Genomic DNA, 14690 nt, shown 5'->3' on the forward strand with positions numbered 1-14690 from the left:
TGGATGTTATGTGATTTAAAGGCTTAAAAAGAGTGTAAAAATATTTGTCAAAATGTTTGTCCTTTGATCCTATCCCTATATATATATATATATAGATATCTTGCCCGCAAAAGTATTTCAATATTTAAAAAAAATTATAAAAAAAATTATTTTATTATTAAAACTATAATGTTTATACAATTATATCAAAATTTGTGTTACCATCTACTAATGTCCTTTTTTGCTGCTTTGTGTTAGCATCTACTAATGTGTAGCTCTAATTAATTTGGTTGCAAAGAGAGCTTGTATTTCTCCATGAAAGCACCTTACGTTTTTTATTATTGTAGGTGGTAAAGTGGGTGAGATTAGGGTTTAGACATAATCGAACATAGGAGAAGAATGTAGGAAAAGAGGTTACATCCATGGACCAAAATATCAATATTATCGGCGATATTTCGCCGATAATATTGATTTTGTGAGAGGGCAATATTTTCACAAGTATCCACTTAATTATCGTCAATATATCGCGATATTATCGACATTATCGGAGGAATTCGTCGTTGTCGTCTGGAACCCTACTCCCCCATTGACGACGACCTCTTCGATTGCCTCCTGGACTCCCTCCTCCTCCTCGTCTTCAACAAGATCAGTGACTTGAAGACCCTTGGCCGCTGTTGTGTCGTTCTCTGTGGCGGTGAACGACTCTCGACGATGTGGCAATCATCGGATCCCATTCGTTCGACGGTAGAACCCACTTGAACCATTTTCATTTGCCGTGAAACGACCTGTGGTGGTCGGAACACCTCTAGACTCCCACGGCCTCGCCGGAGATGGGTGTGCCTAATCCCGAGCCCATTTTGTCCCAAAAACCTTGGAAAAACACGAGATAGAACTTAAAAATTCACATCTAAGCTTCAATATAGAAAAGAAAGAGGTAAACCCGAAGCTTACCTAACCGGAGAAGATTAAGAAGCTTGCCGGAGAGTTTCTGAGTTCGTCGAGTTGCAGAGATGAGAAGGAGAGGGAGATAGACGAGGTTTGATGACGATGATGATGATGGTAATGATGTTTGCACGATGGTGCTGCGCTGTGTGTGTCTCGGCGACAAAGAGGGAAGAGATAGAGGGTTTTGAGAGAGAGAGAGATAGAGTGCAGAGACAGAAGAAGAAGAAAGAGAAAGGAAAGAGGGTCATGGGGTAGGGGACAGAAAGAGAGAAGAGTGAGGAGTGATATCGTGTTGCCATATGACAGTTTGGGAATGTTTAGGAATCTAGATAAAGGGTCCAGATTTAATCAAAATTGGGGGGGGGGGCAAAATGAAATCTCAATAAAACTTTAGGGGACTTACGAAATTATACATATAATTTGGGGTTGGGGTGTCACACGCCGCACCCACTACCTGCAACCCAGAAAAAAAAAAAAAAATAAAACTCTAATAGTTGAGGTAGTTTTGTGTAATATATCCTAATATTTATTATGTAGGATAAATTTATATATTTAAAAAAACACCAAGGAATTCGAACCCTTCCCATTTTACTCCTTCAACACCTTGACTACCATATCACTTATGTTTTTGTGAAAATATGCTAAAATATTTATATATATAGTTTTGTTTTGAATTCTTTTTGCAAGAAACAAATCTACACATAGAGATGATGAAGATAGTGAAAATTTTGAACCTCATAGGAACTCTATGTGGTACTAAGTCACTCATGTATCTTACCATGCAATGTATAAAGTGTAAAATATTGTACTAATTCATTATATATAAATTATTATGGTGTGTTTAAACTTCTTTCATTAATTACTACATATTTTCTACACTCACAATGCTTGACAGCTCGCTATATAATCAACTTAAATTAGTTAAATACATCACACAATTCATTTCCTTCCAATTTTTTTGTGATAAACTAATAGATAATTGACTAAATAAACATCCTGCAAAGTTTCAATAAAAATTTCTAAGTTTTTCTTACAATTTCCGTGGTTTTTATTTAATTTTTATCGATATCGATAATATCCCGATATTTCCATAGAAATTTCCGTGTTTTTGGACTACTGATATTTCCGATATCATTGATATTTTATTCCTTGGTTACATCTAGGTGAGGGTTTTGATTGCTGGATATAGAATAGAGTAAAAAAATTACATTAAAATTTTATATTCATAAATTGTATTTAGTTTCAAATTTAGTAACATCTTGCCTCTAACAGTAATTGTGTAATAGAGTACAAAAAATTACACTAAAATTTTATTTTGATAACAAAATAAGAGTTCGAATAAAAATCTTGGGAACGTTTTGACATAAAAACAAAAAACTTGGGAGAACCGGAGGGTTCACAAAGCCCCATTCAACAATGCACTGTTTGCACTTTTGAGGTTTCCTCCAAACGACAGCGTGCCCCATAATCAAAATAGAATGTAAGATCCCAAATATTTTCTTTCTCTAATTTCTTTTCCACATTTTCTCGGTAGCCAAACAGCCGCTAGGTTTCCATTTTCCTTTTTTCACGCTGAATCATTTGGCCTTCATTTTTTTCTTATTTATTAAAATTAAGTTATTAAACCCTAAATCACGTTCGAATTCCGTCTTGTTTCAATCTTGTATTGCAGAAATTGAACTTTTGTGGTTGTGTGGATCAAGATCGAAGAGAAATCCAACATGGGGTTCTTAGTTACGACCCTAATTTTCGCTGTGATTGGGATCATTGCGTCCTTATGTACCAGAATTTGCTGCAACAGAGGACCCTCTGCTAATTTGTAAGTTTCCCAACCATCCGATTTTACTTTCTTGCTCTCTATATCCTTCAAATTATTGGTTTTCTTTTATCTTTTTATTTTTTTTATTATTTTTTTTTATAACTTTGTTTACCAAAATGTATGTAGCTGCTGAATTTGTTAAGTGTATTATCACTCAGATACTAATAAATGTTTTGTATTTGGGAGGTGAGCAATTTTATTCATGTAAATTTCCTTGCTTGTACTATTTTCCAAGTAAAATGGTTATGTCACTGCTAATTTATGTAGGTATCTGATGTTAGAGAGTTATGCACTTCTCATAATGTAAAGAGCCAGGCTTTTCGATACTCACGAACTTGTGTGCAAACTGGTTAAACTTGTTTGGTTGGTTATTTGCTCAATTTTAAGTATTGGATAGTCTAGTCTCAATGGTCTATATGACTTTACTAAGACATTCAGGCGTGGAACTAACGGATTCATCTGTAAATGTGACTGAAAACCTTCATTCCACCTGGGATGATCTTTAGAGCTGAGCCATTGAAGTGGGGGCCTTCACGACCCTTGGCCTCGGATTGTCCATGTTGTTTAAAATGATAGCATTTATAAGGATGAGTAGACTTAATATTTGGCTTTCACAATTTAAGAGTCTTTATGTCATGCCTGCTTACGGATATGATATCGTCATTCAAAATAACAGTTTTAAAAGTTTAGCATTCAGTATCTGAGATTGGTTTGAGAAAATGCCTTGCAGTTTCTTTTAATATACAATCATGCTTGTTTGTGCAAAATATTGAATGCTATTTTCTTATGCAGGTTCCATCTAACATTGGTTATTACAGCGACGATCTGCTGTTGGATGATGTAAGTTCTTCTGTAACATATATATCATATATCGTTTTCTTGGTCATCAGTAACAAGGTAATTGATAATTAATACATAAGATTTTTGGTCCAGACTCTAGATCCAGAACAAGTAGTTATGCTCGATGAGAGAATTAGTTCCATTTTATTTTCAAAATAAATTCTTCACAAAGTCGTTGTCTGGATTTGGGAAAATGAGAATATTATTGAGTAGCTCATTGATTGGATGCCTCAGACAGAAAATCCTCCTTAGAGGGACTTTAGAACTTAGCCTGTATAGTCATTCTCTCATTGCAACAGCCAATCCGCCCGCACTAGTGATAACATGTCACATCATGGTAGTGTACTTGTGCTGGCTATCAAATGAACAATAAAAAACCCTCCTTCATTCCTCGGTTAGTTGGACTGCACAATGGTGACGGTTATGTGGTGCAATGATAGCTTAGGAAGAGTTTGTCATTGACTCATTGTGCATGATAACTTAATGCTTATTCAAGCCAACCTTCTTGCACTCCTGCCTTGCTATAAAGATATAAAGACTAGATGAATTGGTGCCTGTTGACTTTACGCATTTTCAAAACTTTGATATGATTTCTCTGTGTAATTCTCATGGGATGAAGTTTCTTCGATGATATCAGTCAATTTTTGTTTTTGGCTTACTGTGCAGCTCGAGAGATTGCATTCAGTGGTTTAATTATCCAGCTGATATCATATTTGTGTAATCTTTGGTTTTGTTAGGTGGGCAATTGTATATCTTGCACAAATGAAACCTCTCATAGTCCCTATTCTAAATGAAGGAGAGTGAAGTTGCATTTCGAAAAGCATATATATCGCCTCATTTGGTTACTTCCCGCTGGGATGATGGAGTCTCCGGAGAACAAGTTTTAGTCCAGTTGACTATTTTAGTATCGTCTGGTGTTGGATTTGTATGTAAATGTTGGAGTTTAAACGTCGAATTTGTTTGGAATTGTTATACGTACCCTCATTCATTTTAGAATTCACTGTCAGACATTCAAAAGCGGATAAATGTGAGTTAATTGGAATAAGTTATAGCCAAGTCTCCATTGTTATGAATTTTGAACTAGCTTCCGCACTGGATTCTTTATGTGATACCTTCAAGTTTATGCCCATTATTCACATTTGACAAGTCAAGATTCTTTTATATTTGCGTCTAACAAAAAGAATCTCGTTTTAATGTCATGCTTTACGTTACAAGTCTAACCTACAAAGTTTGGCAATTTGAATACTCAAGATGAAACCCTCTGTTTGGAACTTTTGATTTTAGAACCGTGGCTAAATTTTACGTGTAGTTCTCTTAATGTTGCTTAGCCAAGAGTCGTAAATATATTAGTTACTAAGCTTTGAAGTTTAGACGATGCCCTTCTTTTTTCTTCCCTTAAAAAAGCTGACCAATTGGAGGGCTCCTTACGGAAGACCACTCTTTTGGGGGCCGGGCATTTCATCCTCTAAGAAAGATAAATTGGAGGGTTCATCACGTTGTTTATCATCGTAACTGTATCACACAAAGGATGCATGTAAAGAGGGGAGGGATGTTATTACTTTCACTCGTGTGTTGTAATGAGGTTACAAACATACCTCTCTATATAAGCGTTTTGATCCGACACAACCTCACATGCATAAAAAAAAATCTTACTTTTCACCTAAAAATTTAAAGGTTGTCACCAAAGTCTAATTTGATTTGCTGAAGTTTCACAACAGTTTAAGTTCATCTTTACTTTGAATTTTGGATAATTATATGTTTTGGATATGGTTGTGTTGGCATGGGATTTTTCTTTTACTTTTTGCTAACAGAAACGGTTCAATTTCTAATTTTGTAAAACCCTAAAAAAACCAAAAGCCCCCATTTGTATATCTGTGAAAGTAAGACACTGAGAAGCAAACATGAAAACGACGATGGCTGCATGGAAGAACCCGAACGAGCTAATCTGGACGACGTCGTCCTCAATTCCCGCAGCATTTCACCACCACAAGCCACTGCCTTCCCTCAGAACGTGCATTCCTCTGAGCAGCAAAAGAAGAAGCGCATGGAAGCGTCACCGTTTCGGGGTTGTCAGCTGTTCCTTTGCTCCCATGGAATCGGCCAAGATTAAGGTCGTTGGGGTCGGCGGAGGCGGCAACAATGCTGTTAATCGCATGATTGGCAGCGGTTTACATGTGGGTTTTCCCTGTACTCTCTCTCTCTCTCTCTCTCTCTCTCTCTCTCTGTGTTTATGTAACTGATACTGAAATTATGCATAAATATGTTTGAATCCCATTTGTAACTATGCATAAATATGTTCAGTAACATGTATATTTTCTTGGGTTTTGCAGTGTGTTGTTGTAATGGTGTTTACTTTACAAACCCAATTGTGTTTTTAGTTGTTAAGAACCTGAGAATTTAAATTTCTTTACTTGTTACTGGTACTGGATTGACTTTACTGAGTGACCGACTGCAGTATGGCGTCGAGAATTGGCAATTTAGGCTTAAAGAGGAATTTTTCTGAACGTGTTACTAGCAATGCTTTGGCAATTACTTGCAATTAATTGGTTCCTGAAGCTTTGCTGCTTCTTTTGACATTAGGGTGTTGATTTCTATGCCATAAACACGGATTCTCAAGCGCTCTTGCAGTCTGCTGCCGAGTACCCGCTGCAGATTGGGGAGCTTTTGACTCGTGGGCTAGGTCAGGCACTCTGCTTTCGATCAGGGAAAACCTTTTGTGGGGGTGTGCATATATATTGGGGCATGATTTTTGCATTCATATACTATAGTGTAGTACCATATTTTGCATCTACACCTGAAGTGTTGGTGTTTATGGTATCACTGGTGGTGTCACTGGTGATGATTTGTTGTATTTTCTATGAGACCCTTTGACTTTAATGGATTTGATAGAGATGCAGGTACTGGTGGGAATCCACTTTTGGGGGAGCAAGCGGCAGAAGAGTCAAAAGAGGCTATTTCTAATGCTCTAAAAGGCTCAGATCTTGTCTTTATAACAGCTGGGATGGGCGGTGGAACAGGGTCTGGAGCTGCCCCTGTTGTTGCCCAGATATCCAAAGAGGCCGGTTGTTTGACTGTTGGTGTAGTTACCTACCCTTTCAGCTTTGAAGGGCGTAAAAGATCATTGCAGGCAGGTGTCAGTTTGGTCCTCATCTATATCTTGAATTTTTGTAGCTGCACAAATGGATCTCTGCCGATAATTACTTTATGCACTTTTCCAGAATTGTATAAAAACAAATGTTTCCTTCCCAAGTATGCTTTCACGGTTGAATGATACCATGACCTTATAGTTACTACTTAGCGTTCACATCTTGTTAGTTAACTGTTCTGTGGTTTGGAATGTTGTATTTTTTAATCCTGCTTTATGAGACTGCATTTTACATTGGCTAAAGTCATTTATTTAGGACGCCAAATGAAAAAAATCAAAAGATCATCATAACATTTGACCAATTAAAATTTAACCGAAATTGGAACTGACCCTAGTACTTCTGTTACTGGTAGTTGGCCCTAGGTCCAACTACAATAATATCTAAGTTCCCTAGATCTGAACATAATTGAAAGTTTATTAGTTTACATAATCGGTAGTAAACTAAAATTTATTATCATTGGATTTCCCCACCATTATGCAGTCTGTGGATTGGGGAGTAATCGTACATGCATTCATTGGCTTCTTCCAGGCATTTGAGGCCATTGAAAAGCTGCAGAAAAATGTTGACACTCTAATAGTGATACCGAATGATCGCCTCCTTGATATTGCTGATGAGCAGACACCCCTTCAAGATGCTTTCCTTCTTGCTGATGATGTTTTACGTCAGGGAGTGCAAGGAATTTCTGACATAATCACAGTAAGTACTATCTTGAGATGCTGAAGCATGTCAGAGTTGAAGAACTATTTTGATTTATAGCCTTGCCCTATTATAAATTAGATTATCTTTGGTGAAGTACATGATAATTTGCAAATACAAAAGGACAAAGATGCTGAAACTAATCCAGTTCTCAGAATAATCTTATTTTCATCTCTTTGTACTGAATCAAATTATAGTACCACAAATTTTTTTCTGATTATCTCAGGCAAATTAAACTGCTGTTTCCTTTTTATGCAGATACCCGGACTGGTAAATGTGGATTTTGCAGATGTAAAGGCAGTCATGAAAGACTCAGGAACTGCAATGCTAGGAGTAGGTGTTTCCTCCAGCAAAAACCGTGCAGAAGAAGCAGCTGAACAGGCGACTTTAGCTCCTCTGATTGGATCTTCCATTCAATCAGCTACTGGTGTTGTGTATAATATCACAGGAGGAAAGGACATAACCCTGCAGGAAGTCAACAGAGTTTCTCAGGTAACATTACGGAGTTTTATGCTTTAATCTTTACGGAGGAAAGGGACCCTGAAAATTTTCTGCTTCCATTTTAATCTAATGAGAGCTTTGACTATATTGAAAAGTGCTTTCTTCAGTTTTATGGAATGAGGAAAAAAGTAATTTGTGAGCTCAAACCCGCTCCTCAGGATTCTGATCATACAGTCTGCAAACTATTGTAAATTTTTTCAGGTCGTGACGAGTTTGGCAGATCCTTCTGCAAACATAATATTTGGGGCTGTTGTGGATGACCGCTACACTGGAGAGATTCATGTGACTATTATTGCCACAGGGTTTTCACAGTCATTTCAGAAGACACTACTAACAGACCCCAAGGCGGCAAGGCTGCTTGACAAGGTTGCAGGGGGTCAAGAAAGCAGGGGGATTCCGCTTCCCCTCAAGTCCTCAACGTCGTCCTCTACCATTTCATCAAAACCGTCTCCGAGAAAACTTTTCTTTTAATTCAGTTTGGTGTTTTTCTTGTGTCGTGCATTTTGCCTTGTAATGATACTGAAGCTCCAGTCTATGAGATGTCAATATTTCAGTCCAATCTATGACATTGCAACGTTTAAAACATGAGGTATGAGATTGTGGTGTGACCCATAGTTGGCATAGTTTTGTGTAATTTACTAAAAAATTTAAATTAAAAGATGATCTTTTGAAAACTGGGTGAACTTAGATCCATTATAATTTTGATTCTCACTGCACGTACTAAAAGATTCTTCATGCTGAAGATGCACGAAGATTCTTTTTATTACAACTTGTTTATTGTTTTTGTAAGTATATGAGAATCCTAATGGGCTAGGCTTTGTAAATCTCTGTGAGCTTAGCATTACTTGTATCTCAATACAGTTAACTTGTCTATATATTTGTAATATTGTGACATCAATACAATCAAGAAACTATAAGGTATCACTTGTTTTAGGTTTGCCCTTCCCAAACCCTAGCCTAGTTTCTCCTTCTTCAACTTTCTGCCGTCCCTCCCTAGCTATATCCTTTTCCAACCTCTATTTTTCCAAAGGGTCTTTTACCTTAACATATAAGGGTTTTTTTTTTTATCACAAATGGTCTATGAAATTGACTCTCATCATCAAGATCGTCTTGAAATTGAAAATCAATCAATGTAATCCCTGAAAATAGGTGTCGCAAATCAATGTGGTCATTCTGTCATAATTATGTTAAAAAATCTGTTAAGTGTTGATGTGGCACATAAATGGGCCCATATAGTCTTTTTTTCTCACAATGGTCATTGAAATTGACCCATGACATCAAAATGGTCCCTGAAAGTAAAAATTGATCAATGTAGTACCACAAGTAAGTGTCTCAAATCAATGTAGCTATTCCATCATAATTTTGTAAAAAATTCTGTTATGTGCTGATATGACACATAAATGACTCATACAAGTCTAATTAAATTTAAAAAAAAGTACAAATAGGCTTAATAATTTAATAGTTAATAAAAAAATTGTCAACCCAAAAACCCAGTTCTGCAATCACTTCTCATCCCAGTCCACATTTCTATACCTCATTCGCTCTCTATTCTATTAAAAAAAAAATCTCAATACACTCATTTTTACACACTTCGACACCCTTTACTGAATTGAACCTGGATTGAGATCAGCTTTGCTGACGCCTGGCCTATTGGCAATGACTTCTGGGACATCATCGTTAACATTTAGGCAATCAACATTCTCACAACCTTAATCTTTGGCACCTCCTTGGTGGTCTGGTGATGCAAAGAACAACGAGGTATGCCTTGAATAATAAGGTTATAACTGAGGTACGTCCATTGTTGGTTGAAAACTATTTCCACACCCCCTCTTAGCCCTTGGTTAAGCTTTATGCCTTTGAGAATTTATGGAAGAGATCTCTCTTTGGAGTAGACCCTCCAATAAGAAAAAAAAAATTCAACTGTGCAAAAAGGTATTTAGACAACTTTTTTTTAATTAATTATTAAACCCACATCAGCATGTAACAAAATTTTTTTTTATAGAATTGTGGCGGAATGATTATATTGATTTGCGACACCTATTTTTAAGGACTACATTGATTGATTTTCAATTTCAAGGACCATATTGATGGTGTGAGTCAATTTTAGGGACCATCTTGATGGTATGGGGTCAATTTTAGGGACCATTTGTGATAAAAATCCATAAATCTTGTGGGGCCTATTTATATACCACATCAACACTTAACAGAAATTTTAACAGAATTGTGACATAAGGACCACATTGATTTGCAACACCTGTTTTCAAAAAGTACATTGATTGATTTTTAATTTCAGAGATCATCTTGATGGTGAGGGTCAATTTGAGAGACCATTTGTGATAAAAACCATTACATATAATAGTAATATTTTTGTCAATAAGCTATATACATCATTTGAAGCATACACACACATGATAGTGATTAGTGAAGCACATAATGACTTATTTAATAGATCATGGGATTAGAATACTAAGTGAGTCCATGACCTCGCAGCTAAGACAACAAAACCCATAGGTGTCAATATACAAGAAGCAAAACAATAAGGCATATTGTAAAAGGTTTGGAAGGTAATTGCCTCTAAGGGCAAGGAATCAAAAAATTCCTTTAAAACTACATTCCAAAGTGAAAAATTATTGAAGTCCGCTATGACTAAAATTAAATTGCTTAACAGTTGTCTGGTTTGTAAATGATACTCTTTCGTAGTTGCAGAAAACAATAATGTCTATGCACCTTGATGTGAGTTTGATCCCCACTGATTCCCCTCCCCCTAACAACTAAAAATTTAACTCATTAACGCTTCATTTAATTGTCAAAAAAAAAAAAATCTATCAGGTTTATCTTAAAAGTATTTTCCTTTCCAAGGTTTTTTCATTAGAATTTCCCTAAATTCTTCTGGGAAATGATTTCCACACTCCACTTCTCCTACTATGCACCTCTATATATTCTCTAATTGTTGGCTTTGGACAAACACATATTTTCCAATGTATTTCAAGTCCTCGTACACTTGAGGCATAAAAAAAATTTAACCGAACTAACATCTCATTCGACGTACAATCGTTTTGGTTAATAAGTCAAACTTGAGGGCAAATATCCTATAAATTACATGTAAACACTACATGTTGGCAGCCTCCAACAGTGGAACCCATATTCTCTTTTTCCCTTGAGCCATTTCGTTCCATTAAGACTTAAAGCAACACTCGAGGTAAATCGCTTGTCTATCCAAATCTTTACTGCGTGCCTTGTTGAAGTTGTTGGAACTCCTAGCCGTTACTGCTAGGGTTCCTTGTTTTTAGGGTTGTAGTCACGTAGAGTTCAATAATCCCTATACTTGAGGGAGAAGCATGTTTTTCTGTTTTGACGTAGTCATATACCACGATTATAGGACCTGTAAAATCGTGGACTGTTATTCTCTCTTTCAATTTTAGTGTAAGGCTATTTATTAGCCACAACAGTTGTTTCATTCAATAAGAATGCTCCAAGTTTTATGTGTGCTTTCAAACTTTACATTGCAGAGCTATTGCAATCTCTTTGGTTCTAACATCTGGTATCGGAGCCCTGCCACAGGGCATGATCAAAAGCTTGCAACCCAGGTACAAAAGTGAAGAAACAAAGACATGGCATCTGAGAATAGTTTCGTGCAACCAACCGTTCCATGGTTTGACGGCCACTACGACCATTGGAGTATGCTAATGGAAAATTTCCTTCGTTCCAAAGAGTATTGGAACTTAGTAGAGACAAGGATCACTGCCGTAACATGGGGGGTCAAATTCTAGCGAAGCATGGAAGAAGACCATTGATAAACTGAAGCTGAAGGATTTGAAGGCTAAGAACTATTTGTTCTAAGCCATTGATTGCTCAATATTGGAGACCATTATGAAGAAGGATACTACGAAGGATATAGGGATTTTTTGAAACAGAAATATCAAGGAATTGCACGCATTAAGCGTGCTCAATTGCAGGCTCTTTGCAAGGAGTTCAAGATGTACATGAAGAATGGAGAATCAGTTAATGACTATTTTGGGAGAACTCTTGTCATAGCTAACAAGATGAGAATTCACGGGGAGAAGATGGATGATGTGGTGATCATTGAGAAGATTTTGAGGTCCATGACTTCGAAATATGATTATGTTGTCTACTCAATTGAGGAATCAAATGACATGGATACCTTGTCCATAGACAAGCTTTAAGGTAGCTTATTAGTGCATGAGCAAATGATTAGTCGACATGTGGTGGATGAACAAGCACTCCAAGTCACTCATGGAGTCCAGCAATGAGGACGAGGTCGAGGTACTTACCGAGGAAGAGGAAGAGGAAGGGGTATTGGGTTTGACAAGTCTATCCTAGAGTGCTATAATTGCCATGATCTAGGGTACTTTTAGTGGGAGTGTCTTAAGAAACCCAAGGAAAAAAAAAACAAACTACATCGAGACGAAGGAATAGATACTGTTGATGGCTCTTGTGGATTTCAAGGAGGCTACAATGGAGCATATTTGGCTTCTTGATTATGGATGTAGCAATCACATGTATGGCAAGAAGGACATGTTTTGTAAGCTTGATAGCAGTTTCAAAGAGTCGGTGAAGTTGGGAAATAACTCGAGTCTGATTGTACAAGTCAAGGGTAATGTTCGAATAGAGGTGAATGAGATTGTACATATGATCACAAGTGTTTTCTACATGCCAAATTTGAAAAACAATCTGTTAAGCATCGGTCAGTTGCAAGAGAAGAGGCTTACCGTGCTTATTTAACATGGAAGATGTAAGATCTTTCACTTTGAGATAGGTCTTATCATGGAAAAGGAGATTAGTCATAATAGAATGTTTGCAGTACTGGCTCGTTGTCCACCAAAGGAACAAAAGTGCCTCTCCTTGTTGACCACAAATCAAGCAAGCCTTTGGCACTGTCGTTATGGGAATCTCAGTTGGAATGGGCTCAAAGTGCTTCAAAAAGAAAATGGTGAAAGCGCTGCCTCAGTTCACAGTTTTTCAAAGGGTGTGTTAAGACTGCTTGGTAAGAAGACAACACCATGATCCATTTCCCAAGGAAAGCTTATGGAGGGCCTCCAAGAATCTTTAGTTGGTGCATGCTGACATATGCGGACCAATTAACCCTATCTTGAACAGCAACAAACAGTATCTCATCACCTTTATTGATGATTTCAGTAGAAAATGGCATAGTAGGGGAGGAAAATGAAGACGAGTCTGAAACTGATGAAGCTTTGGGTGAGATCAAATCCGGGTATGATCAAAGTGGTTCATTGGATGGAAGAGACACTCAAAATGATGAGAACTCACCTTGGGCGGGAGAAACTCAAAGACCACCAACTTCGATGAGAGATTATAAAGTAGGTCAGGGTCTATCTAATGAAGAAAGTGCTAGAATGGCTCATCTTGCTTTATTCACTAATCAAGATCCCATGACTTTCGAAGAAGCTGTGAAATCTAAAAAATGGAGGCAAGCCATGGATCAAGAGATTAAAGCCATAGAGAAGAACAATACGTGGGAACTAATGGAGCTGCCATCAGGAGGAAAAACCATTGGAGTAAAGTGGGTGTTTAAGATAAAACTCAATGAGAATGGGGAAGTGGACAAGTACAAAGCTCGACTAGTTGCTAAGGGATAATGTCAATAATATGGGATTGATTATACACAAGTATTTTCACTAGTGGCTCGTTTGGACACCATTCAAATTGTCATTTCCTTTGCTGCTAAAAAATATTGGGTGATATACCAACTTGATGTCAAATCTGCATTTTCTGCATGGGGAGATTAATGAAGAGGTGTTTGTCGATCGGCCACCAGGATATGAACATAAGGGGCATGAATCTAAGGCGTATCGACTCAAAAAGGCATTATATGGACTCAAACAAGCTTCCCGAGCCTGGTAAAGCTGTATAGAGTCATACTTCATCAAGGAAAGCTTCAACAAATGTCCTTCTGAGCATCCCTTGTTCATTAAGATAGCAGATGGAGGTAAAATTTTAATAGTGTGTCTTTATGTTGACGATCTCATTTTTTCTGGCAATGATAAAGCAATGTTCGAACAATTTAAAAAGTCTATGATGGTTGAGTTCGACATGACTGACCTTGGAAAGATGAGATATTTCCTTGGTATTGAAATGATACAAAGATCAGATGGGATTTTTATCAGTCAACGAAAGTATGCTGAAGAGGTTTTGGAGAGATTTAACATGGATCGGTGCAACTCATTGCTCAATCCCGTGGTCCCTGGTTTTAAACTCAGAAAGGATGAAGAAGGAGTCGAAGTTGATGGCACTGTTTACAAGTAGATGGTTCCTCATGTATTTAATAGTGACACATCCCGACTTAATGTTTATTGTCAGTTTGATTAGTAGATACATGGAATGTCCTACTGAGTCTCACTTGCAGGCAGCAAAAAGGGCTCTAAGGTACGTAAATGGGACGATTGATTTGAGGACGTTCTACAAGAAGAGAGGAGCTGAGAAGCTTATTGGGTATACGAACAGCAACTACGCTAGTGATCAGGATGATAGGAAGAGCACCTCAGGTTATGTGTTTATAATGAGTTTAGGTGCTGTTTCTTGGTCTTTAAAGAAATGGCCAGTTGTTACATTATCCACCACTGAAGCAGAATTCATAGCAGAATCATTAAGTGCATGCTAAGTCGTGTGGTTAAGAAGAATCTTGAAGAGTCTCAATTAGGTACAAAGTAGTCCAACCGTGGTGTATTGTGATAATGTTTGTTTCAGAGATCAAACTCTAAAAGAATCCTGTAATGCATGGCCGT

The 14690-nt window shown here is 37.2% G+C and overlaps 3 protein-coding genes across 5 annotated transcripts; all 3 read left to right on the forward strand.

Moving 5' to 3' along the window:
- The first annotated feature begins 2263 nt into the window (after positions 1–2263).
- On the forward strand, positions 2264–4639 carry LOC103430080 (V-type proton ATPase subunit e1). 2 transcript variants are annotated; one of them, XM_008368211.4, is made up of 4 exons: positions 2264–2404; positions 2597–2743; positions 3536–3583; positions 4321–4639. In XM_008368211.4, exons 2-4 carry the CDS (start codon positions 2646–2648, stop codon positions 4385–4387), a joined length of 213 nt encoding a protein of 70 aa, XP_008366433.1. In that variant the 5' UTR covers positions 2264–2404; positions 2597–2645; the 3' UTR covers positions 4388–4639. The 2 variants fall into 2 exon arrangements, with proteins under 2 accessions (XP_008366433.1, XP_008366434.1); XM_008368212.4 differs by having other exon boundaries at positions 2395–2473.
- A 414-nt stretch (positions 4640–5053) lies between these two features.
- Positions 5054–8485, forward strand: LOC103430081 (cell division protein FtsZ homolog 1, chloroplastic-like). Of its 2 annotated transcripts, none has more exons than XM_008368213.4 (6): positions 5054–5757; positions 6164–6263; positions 6481–6710; positions 7210–7425; positions 7684–7917; positions 8128–8485. In XM_008368213.4, the coding sequence occupies exons 1-6, from the start codon at positions 5485–5487 to the stop codon at positions 8395–8397; spliced, it is 1323 nt and encodes a 440-aa protein (XP_008366435.2). In that variant the 5' UTR covers positions 5054–5484; the 3' UTR covers positions 8398–8485. The 2 variants fall into 2 exon arrangements, with proteins under 2 accessions (XP_008366435.2, XP_008366436.2); XM_008368214.4 differs by having other exon boundaries at positions 7258–7425.
- A 5498-nt stretch (positions 8486–13983) lies between these two features.
- Positions 13984–14566, forward strand: LOC139189514 (secreted RxLR effector protein 161-like). The gene is made up of 2 exons (XM_070808478.1): positions 13984–14207; positions 14266–14566. The coding sequence occupies exons 1-2, from the start codon at positions 13984–13986 to the stop codon at positions 14564–14566; spliced, it is 525 nt and encodes a 174-aa protein (XP_070664579.1).
- The last annotated feature ends 124 nt before the right edge of the window (positions 14567–14690 follow it).

This window comes from Malus domestica, chromosome 11 (genome assembly GCF_042453785.1).
Source record: "Malus domestica chromosome 11, GDT2T_hap1".
In the NCBI taxonomy this organism is placed as follows: Eukaryota; Viridiplantae; Streptophyta; class Magnoliopsida; order Rosales; family Rosaceae; genus Malus; species Malus domestica.

What these genes read in the sequence shown, in the direction of transcription:
- LOC103430081 (XM_008368213.4), top strand. Translation starts at nt 5,485, where the DNA reads ATGAAAACGACGATGGCTGCATGGAAGAACCCGAACGAGCTAATCTGG. An exon ending in GGCGTAAAAGATCATTGCAG is followed by an intron (nt 6,711 to 7,209) that starts GCAGGTGTCAGT and finishes ACCATTATGCAG; the next exon opens with TCTGTGGATTGGGGAGTAAT. An exon ending in GAATTTCTGACATAATCACA is followed by an intron (nt 7,426 to 7,683) that starts GTAAGTACTATC and finishes CTTTTTATGCAG; the next exon opens with ATACCCGGACTGGTAAATGT.
- LOC103430080 (XM_008368211.4), top strand. Translation starts at nt 2,646, where the DNA reads ATGGGGTTCTTAGTTACGACCCTAATTTTCGCTGTGATTGGGATCATT. An exon ending in AGAGGACCCTCTGCTAATTT is followed by an intron (nt 2,744 to 3,535) that starts GTAAGTTTCCCA and finishes TTTCTTATGCAG; the next exon opens with GTTCCATCTAACATTGGTTA. An exon ending in ACGATCTGCTGTTGGATGAT is followed by an intron (nt 3,584 to 4,320) that starts GTAAGTTCTTCT and finishes TGGTTTTGTTAG; the next exon opens with GTGGGCAATTGTATATCTTG.
- LOC139189514 (XM_070808478.1), top strand. Translation starts at nt 13,984, where the DNA reads ATGGTTGAGTTCGACATGACTGACCTTGGAAAGATGAGATATTTCCTT. An exon ending in GTTGATGGCACTGTTTACAA is followed by an intron (nt 14,208 to 14,265) that starts GTAGATGGTTCC and finishes GTTTATTGTCAG; the next exon opens with TTTGATTAGTAGATACATGG.